The sequence below is a fragment of the Pan troglodytes genome, chromosome X (genome assembly GCF_028858775.2).
Source record: "Pan troglodytes isolate AG18354 chromosome X, NHGRI_mPanTro3-v2.0_pri, whole genome shotgun sequence".
Classification (NCBI taxonomy): Eukaryota; Metazoa; Chordata; class Mammalia; order Primates; family Hominidae; genus Pan; species Pan troglodytes.
The window spans coordinates 139369357-139377923 of record NC_072421.2 but is presented as its reverse complement, the minus strand read 5'-3'; the positions used below and the strand labels follow the sequence as shown (position 1 = coordinate 139377923).

The following is an 8567-nucleotide window of genomic DNA, read 5'->3' as shown; positions in this document are numbered from 1 at the left end:
TCACCTCCTAAGCAGTCTTCAAGATATTGTTTTGTGTTTTGTAGAAATTCACCTTCTTGTGGATCATTTACAAAGTGACGTCTATAGCCTTTCCCCATCTACAAAGTTTATGAAGGAAAGATTGGCATTTGATCATCTACAAAAGCCTGTTCATCTCTGTTTTCAGTGCCCTGTTTCAAATAATGCATCTCATTAAAATCATACTACAAGTATCAAATATTAGAAAGATTTCAAATAGGCTATTTCTGACCTTAGGATTACATCCCTAAAACCCATATATTATCTGGCAAATCAGATTTTACTCTGCAGCCTGTTTGGTAATACGTTGAGAGTGTGTTGAAGATGCCCAGCCTAGGTATGGAAATGTCACTATCCAAAGCGAATAGTCACATCGAAAGGCCATTATCATAGAGGAACCTGGGGGAGGGATGGATGAGTCAGGGAACTTCTGCAGGCAGTAGGAACGGTCTATCTCAGGGGAAGGCCAGGTGCTTCTAGGTTCTTGCGCTGAGAGTTCAGCAGCCACCTCCAAGCACTCTACACCAGGAGAAATAGGGGCTAGTCTCACATCTATTCTGGTGCACATGTGACTCCTCAGTCCTCACACTTCAGAGGGTGAGACCGTAATGAGAAGTTAGTCAGCAGGCCAGGTTCCAGAGTTGCACAAGAGACCACACAGGGGAGATCAAACGGAGCTGGGGGGAGCTGTAATGGGAAAAATTGTTGGGCATGGACAAATCTGTCAGCACCTGGACATTCAGCTCTCAAGAAACCTAGGGCTCAGAACAAGAGGACTTTAGGTAAAGAAAGCCAATAATGTTCCCCGAAGTGTATTTTATTCCCATTTGACCTTCCATCTTGTGGCCTAACTTAATACCTTAGCCACACAGTTCATCTTTATTTCACCTCAGAGACATTAACAAGTGTGAAAAGAAGTGACTTAACAGGCAAAGGCCTTCCTCAGGCTGGGAGGAGTGGGGACAGTGTGGGCCTAAATGAATTCAGACCAGGGCTCAAGTCAAAACCTTGTCACATTCTAGCTATGTGGTCTTGGGAATTTATCAAGCATTATGAGCCTTGGGTTCTTCATCTGCAAAATGAGTTTGATAAGCCCTGTCCTATAGAATTGCTGGAATGTATGTAATGTGAGTAAAACACCTGCCAGAGTGCCTGGCACATGTTGGAATTTTAATAAATGGCAGTTGTTATCAATGATTACCACACCAAAGGTTACCGTCTTTTGTGAAATATTCCGCTCTTAGTTTTGTTATCCATAACATCTCAGAGAATATGTAGGTGAATGCGTCATGGAATAGCAGCTTAACCAAAACTTTGGCTTCATAAATAAAACCCAGTACATTTTTTTTCTGAAACGGTATATTGTATAATTTGGAAAAGGCAAGGCATCTTCAGCTAGAATGCAACTCAAAGATGCTAGAATTTGAGTCAAACACCAACTCCTTTACACCTTGCCTTTTGCTCATCCTTCCAAACCACTATTTTCATTTGTCCTCCAGTAAAAATCTAGCCCTTGCTTACAGTTGCCCATATTACAATTGAAATAACCTAATTAAATGTCTTTCAATGGAGTAGGCTCTGGTTCTCCCAGGCCAGTCAAATAAGTGCCAGCCTAGAGGCTTCTGAGCAACACTTCAAGGGATTATCGCCCTATGTCTCAGGAAAGCCTTGCAGATGTTGGGTATCAATCACCTAGTTCTTGCACTGTATTCAAGCTCACCAGTTAGAGAGCTGCAAGACGCCTTCTATTAATTCCCCATGTGGAGACTCCTCTCTTCCTCATCCTACACCAGAAGGAACTGCTCAGAGCAGTTTTCCATTCCAGGTTTTTCTATCACCTTCTGAGGGTCTGGGCCCTGCCACCAACCAGCTTCATAACCATGAGCTCCCACAGAAGCACCTGAAGTTTCCCGAAGGGCAAAACTGCCTTAGCTCTGGGCCTTTTTACTTGAAGGCTCCATCTGGAGTTTCACCTGCCCACTCCTTTTTAAACTTGTTTTTATGATTGTAGAGAGTATCTTACCATGTTCCTGATACAGCTTCTGAACTTAGACTCTAACATTTTATGGGTAGAGATAAGTCTTGGTTTTCATAGTATCCCCACTACTAAGAGCATGCTCCACAAGCAACTGCTCAAATAATGTTTAGCAAATAGTCACTGAAGCTTTTATTTATTAAGATTTAATTTCTGCTACTTTCTCGAATAAGCCAAGCAAAGCCAGGTATATATCCTTAATTTGGAAGAACAACAGAGTAACATGATAAGGATATGCAAATATCACATACTTTACTCTGTTCCACCATTTAATTGCAGAGTTATTTCAAATTTTAAAGAAAATTCTTATCTGAACACCATATTATACTGTTTCACTTCATAAAATAAGACAGATTTTCCCTTTTTTTATGAAATATCAAACTCTTTCTCTTAAATCAGACAAACGGCAATACAAGTGTGAATAATATTCATAAACTAAGATTCTGAAGTGAATTAAAGCAATTGGAAGGAGAAGCATTTGTAAAATATACCCCCCACAAAAAAATGTTAAACTCTTAAGTCACTCATATGAAACAGAAACAGAAACCACTGTGGTCCCTCCGGCTCCACTCTGGACCTCCACTGCCTAGAACCTCGTCTGCCCTCTTCAAACACAGAGGGGGAATCTGCTTCAGACATCACTCAGGACAGAAGTTGGTGGACATGACACTGGGGCTTGCACTGGCCATGGCAGTAGCATCATCTGTGGTGTCAATTATGGCCTGGGCTCTGTCTTCCATATCTTTCAAAGCATCCATGTACCAGGATGGAAAGGAACTAGGGATGATACTGGATAGCTTCGATAAAAACTCTAAGACTTTTCTCTTGCTGGCCTCTGAATGGGCTCTTGGAACCCACAAAAATTCATAACGTGGAGGAGCACTGTTGGGCACCTCCCGGTACTCCAGGTACTTTCTCTGCACCCAGTGTATAGTGAGCAGCTTTCTGGGATCCCCATATATAAAGTGCTCCCTCCCAGCACACACCCCTATTGCACTCAACACTTCCCAGATGACCTCCTTGGGGACACAGCTGCCCTTTATGAAGATCATAATGAGAATAAGAATCAGGAGACAGTTCTGGGGCATGCCCTGGTCATCAATCAGGCTTCCCTCATAGGTGAGGTCTAATGTGTCTTCGAAGAAATAGGAGTGGTTGTCGGGGTCCATATCAGTCAGGGCAATGCCAAAAATTAGCTCTATGAACTCATGGGCTTTCCCGAAGATCATGGGAAAATAGTCCTTATACTTCTTGATGACAGCCGTCAGCATCTCTGCCTTTGTGACAGGCTCTTCTGTTTGATATTTGAGGAGAAGAAACTGCACCAACTCAGCCACCTTTTCATCCAGGGCATACCTGGGCAAGGATTCACTTTCTGGCAAGGCATGCCAAGTAGCTGTATCCTCCTCTTCACTGCTGGACTCCTCATCCAATCCGGTCCACAAAAGAGCAGGAGTTTAGAGGACTCTGGGGAGGACTCTGCGGAGGACCCTGGGGAGAGATCTTGGGAGGACCCTGGGGAGGAATCTCAGGAGGACTCTGGGGAAGAGGTGGCATCCCAGCAGCAGGCATATCCTCATCTTCTGGAACACCCAGAATGAGAGTAGAGGGTAAGGATGAGGACAAGGGTGAGGATGAGGACAAGGAAGAGGAGGAGGGGAATAAAAAGTGGAAAGAGGAAGAGGAAGTGGAGGAGGCATCCTCCTCTTCCTCATCTATGGAATCCTGTGCATCTACCAAGTCCTCTATCACACTCGGGTTCTGGAAGTCTTCCTCAAAGCTGAGGCGTGGAAGGTTTGGAAAGAGAGGCATGAGGCCTGTTGTTCAGGAGCAGCAGGTAAACGTGTGAGCAGGGATGGGGATGATGGGATCCCACAGGCCTGAGGAAGAGAGTGACAGTGTGAGTGGCTTCAGCTGAGAAACTCACCTATGATGGTTCTGACAAAGGCTGGCTTACAGCTCTTCTTCTCTTAAGGTGGTGCTCTAGGGCCTCACAGGTCGCCTGTCTTCCTAAGAGGTTTGCTCCCTCAGAACCTGTAGAAGGATGTGAGAAAGCACCTCGGGGCACAGATGCCAGGCAGAACCACAGTCTCCGGGACTGACAGTTGGTGGGTAGGGCCGGGTGCTTTGGGGTCTCCTCTGTTTGTAGGGGTAGGGCCCTTGGTACACAGTCAGGGTGTGCACTCACCTTGACTCCTGGCACTGCCTGGGCCACCTCTGCTGTGCTGACTTTAGGAAGTGTGCCTCAGACCCAGGTCTTCGACTCCTGGTTCCTGGAGCACCTGCAAGAGGGAGTGAGGGAGACTCTCAGGCTAAGACTGCAAGCAGTGTCTTGGGCCTCCCAAGGCTGACAGCTGGGGCTGACCAGACTCCCAGAGCCCCACAGTTCTGGACTGCACGGTCCCATCAGAATTTAATTAGCATCCTCACCTTTTCTCAGACAGGGCCATGTCCCTACCACTCTTCTGGCCAAAACTCAGGGCAAACTCCACATCCCTGAGAGCAGCGGGAGGTAGTGAGGTGGCAGCCACCTCCCAGCACTCTACCACGGGGGCAGTTGGGGTGGCCTCACATCTGTTCTGATGCACATGTGACTCCTCAGTCCTCACTCTTATCCCCAGCAGGGCCTGGGAATCTTCCCTCTGCCAACTGGAGGCAGCTCCCTGTGCTGATTTGCCATGGGACCCTCAGACCAAGGCCTTCCCTTTCCCTACACCTCTCACCCAGCAAGGAGAGGGCTGCCGCTCAGCCTGAGCTGACTAGGGAGCTCTACGAGGGCTGATATGGAGGAGCATGCTGGGAATCTCTGGGAGGCTGTCTTCTGAGGTGGCGTTTCCCCTTGTCCTTCTCAAAGTCTTCCTATTTATTCCCTAGAGAGCTGGCACCTCCTCCCTTCTTCTGTCATGAAGCCGTGTCCCTCAGCCCTCGGTTGCCCTCTTCCTGTCTGCGACCTACAATCTCACAGCAGGTAGAGGGCAGGCAAGAGCTTCTTCTTTCTGTGGTGGGAGGTCCCTCAGTTCTCCCTTAGGGCCCTTACCTTGAGGATCGGCCAGTTCTAAGAGTCTTCTGTCTGCTGATCTTAATTAAGCCTTCTCACAAAATGCCTCAAATACTTCAGACTCCCAGTGGGGCTAGGTCTCCTCTCTATGGAGGAACCACCCCTCACCTCTGTACCTCCTTCCCACACTTTCCTGACCACCTCCCGGCCCTTCTCCACCCCTTCCTGCCCATCTCCTGGGCCCCCTCCACCCCTTCCTGCCCACCTCTCGGTATCCCTCCACCTTTTCCTCCTCACTTCAAACCCCTCTTCCATATTTCCCTGCCCACCTCCCCGCTTTCTCCCCCCACATCCTTTTTCCAGGGCTGACAGCAGGAAGGCGAAGGGTGCCTCCCCTCCATGTTGGAAGGTCACTGTCCTTCCACAGAGTTCTCTTCTCGTTGAGTGGCCAGTCCTGGGGTTCCTCCCTCTGCTTAACTGAAACTGCCCTCCTCAGAGAAAACTTCCCCTCCGGCTGACTCCCAAAATGCAAGTCAGAAAGTTGTAAATCTGGCGACCCTGATAGGGTCCTCCAGAGCTGGCAGCAGGCACAGGGACAGGGGAGGGGCACTACCAGTCATGGGTATTCGCTTCCTGCCTTCCTGAGAGGCTGTGCCTGGACTCCTGAAACCGCCTGGCCTTCCTGCCTCTGTGCAACTGAGTCTTTCACCTCCGAATAAGCCCCTCCCATCCCTGAGACCTGCAAGGTAGAAGAGAGGGAGAATCACATCCACCCACAGTGGGGTGGGGCCTCCCAGGCCCAAGGCAGGACTCTGGTGTCCTTTTTCTAAAATGGGGTGGGCAGGACTCTCTGTTTTCCTGCAGTTATTATTCCTGACATGGCCTGGGAGCCCTTCCCCTGCTGTCCAGAGACTATGTTCTTCAGATCAAGGTCCCCATTTCCATGAGACGCCCCCCAAGACGAAGTGAAAAGCGCTAGCATCTCTGACTGAGGGCCCTGCCCAAGGCCTCCCAGGGGTGAAAACAGGGCCTGGATTTGTGTGTCCTTCTGTTTCTTGGGAGGGATGTCTCACCAGTCCTTCCTCTGTGTCATCCTGGGGATGCCTGGAAGGGCCTGAGTCCCTTCACCTCTCATGATCTGAAGTGAGACTCACCTAGGCAGAGCCTTCTCCTCTTTCTACCCTCTAAAATGTCAGGGGGACACCACAGTGGGCCACCATGCCCCAGGGCCTCCCAGGGCTGACAGCAGCAGTGGAGCTGGATTCTGTGGGTCCTCCTCTTTGTGGGCAGGGAGTCTTGCAGTTATCTCTCAGAGGCTTCATGTGACTACTGGCTGGTCCTGGGTCTCCCTGTTCTTCTCATGATGACAGTATAACATACGGCAAAAAATAATGTAATTCTACCCTGAATAAAGCTAAAAAGCACGATGATGCCATGGTAATCAAGTTAACATCATCAGTGACAAATTTTGTTGGTACTATGTGCTGTCGGTATGATATGATAAGAACGGCACTTCACCTCTCTGTTCATCCTTCCAGGAGACATAACCTACATCAAATCATGACAAAAAAAATCACATAAATCCCAATCAAAGTCAATTTTACAAAATACCTAACCATACGAAACTGTCAAAACTGTCAATGTTTTCAAAATCGAGAAATGTCTCAATCAACCTGTACAGCCAAAGGGCATTGAAGGAACATGGTAACTAAATGTAATGGAGTATCCTTAGGGGATCCTGGGATAGAAAATAGAATTTCGTGAAAAGTAAGAAAATGTGACTGAAGTATGTTTAATAATAAATAAAGAATGTTTGTTAAAAACAATGTATAAATACTGGCTCATTAGTTTTAGGAAACCTTACCAAGATAAGGTGTTAATAACAGGAGGCATTGAGTGTGGAACATATGAGAACTTTCTTACTATTGTTATAATTTTCTTGTAAATCTAAAATTATTTAAACATAAAGTTTATCAAATATGAAAAATGCTACCCAACTAGATAAAAGGATATGCATGAAAAACCTATAACAGATACATCTTTTAAGGAAATGTTGGAAGCCTCTAGTTTGAACTTGAGACCTAACCTAGAGTTTCTGCTACAAGTACTTCTATTACTTTTTATACTAGAGGTAGTAGCCAGTGTAGTAATCCAAAGAGCAGTAAATGAAGGAATGAGGATTGGCCAGTTGGAAACAAAGCGTTTGTGATTCATGGATGATTAGACTGTGCATGAAAAGAATCCAAAACAACTAAAGATAATTTATTCAATATATAATAGTATATCAGTTTGCTAGTATAAGGTCAATATTCAAAAGAATATCAACTTCGTTTTTTGTCAGGGAAAGAGTATGAAAATGAAAGTAAAGAATATATAATTTTAACCTATAGTACCAAAATACCAAGTATCTTAGGAAAATAATTTAACCAAAAAGCATTTTAACCAAATAAGACTGGGAGGCAGCTGATGGCTGGTTAAAATATTTTTTGGTTAAAAAAGCTTAACCAAAAAATTTTTTACAGACAAAAATATTAAAATGCTGTTGAGGCATATTAACAAAGACCTACCTGAACATAAAATAAAATAAATTCATGGGCATGAAGATTCAATATTTTAAATATGTTGATTCTTCCCAAAAAGGAATCTACAGATTGATTGCAATCCTAAATCAAAACTGCCAAAGGGCTTTGGACATGAAGGCCTGTGTGAATCACCTGATTCTAAAATATAAAGACATGCAAATGGACAAGCATAGTCAATATACACTTGAAAAAGAGTCATTAGTCTACCAGATAGTAAGAATTACAAAGCTACTATAATGAAGAGTTTGAGATTTGGGTGCAGAGATTGACAGATAGACCAAAGGAACTGAATGGAGAGTTCTGAAAAACAAAACCAACAAAACATGTATAAACATGTGCTTAACTGATTTTTAAAACTTGCAGCTTTAGAACAGGAGACAGTCTTCTTGAAATAAGTGTCAGTGGAACAACAGAATATCCATACAAAAACCCTAATGTAAGTGGAACCCTTTTTCATATTAAACAGAAAAAACAATTACAGGGAAATTCAAAACCTACCTTAAAATATGTTTATTATAAAAAACCTCAGAAATACACAGACATACTTAGAATAATAAGTCTTTGTATAAATTATCTTTAAGCAAGTTCGCAGTATGAGTAAATTAGAGCATCTGTAAGGCTGGATTTGAAAGCACTGAAAGAGGCTGGGGTCTTTGGTCACTTCAGTACCAGGGAGAAGTAAGGTAAGAGTCAAAGAGGAGCACAGGAAATAGCAGCTACTTCTGCCCCCTTGTCTCAGCCATAAAAGGCCTGACTGCTTTCATGAACCTTTGCTTCCTGAGAGCAGGACTTGAAATCTCAATAGTGGCTGGGGGAAGGCTACCTGGGACAACTTTGCATTAATTCCCTCTTACTTGGCCAGTCCTCCTGCTGACCTCTGGAACTCTGGGGGTCCAAGAAATATAATGTGAGCAGTTCTACTCCAGAAAGTCAT

General features: G+C 45.1%; 1 protein-coding gene across 1 annotated transcript; it reads right to left on the bottom strand.

Moving 5' to 3' along the window:
* Nucleotides 1-2730: 2730 nt before the first annotated feature.
* On the bottom strand, nt 2731-4959 carry MAGEC3 (MAGE family member C3). Its single transcript, XM_016944334.4, is given in 4 exon segments — nt 2731-2872; nt 2875-3502; nt 3504-3933; nt 4242-4959. Coding segments are annotated over 3 exon segments (1032 nt in total). The 5' UTR covers nt 3866-3933; nt 4242-4959; the 3' UTR covers nt 2731-2830.
* Between the last annotated feature and the right edge of the window lie 3608 nt (nt 4960-8567).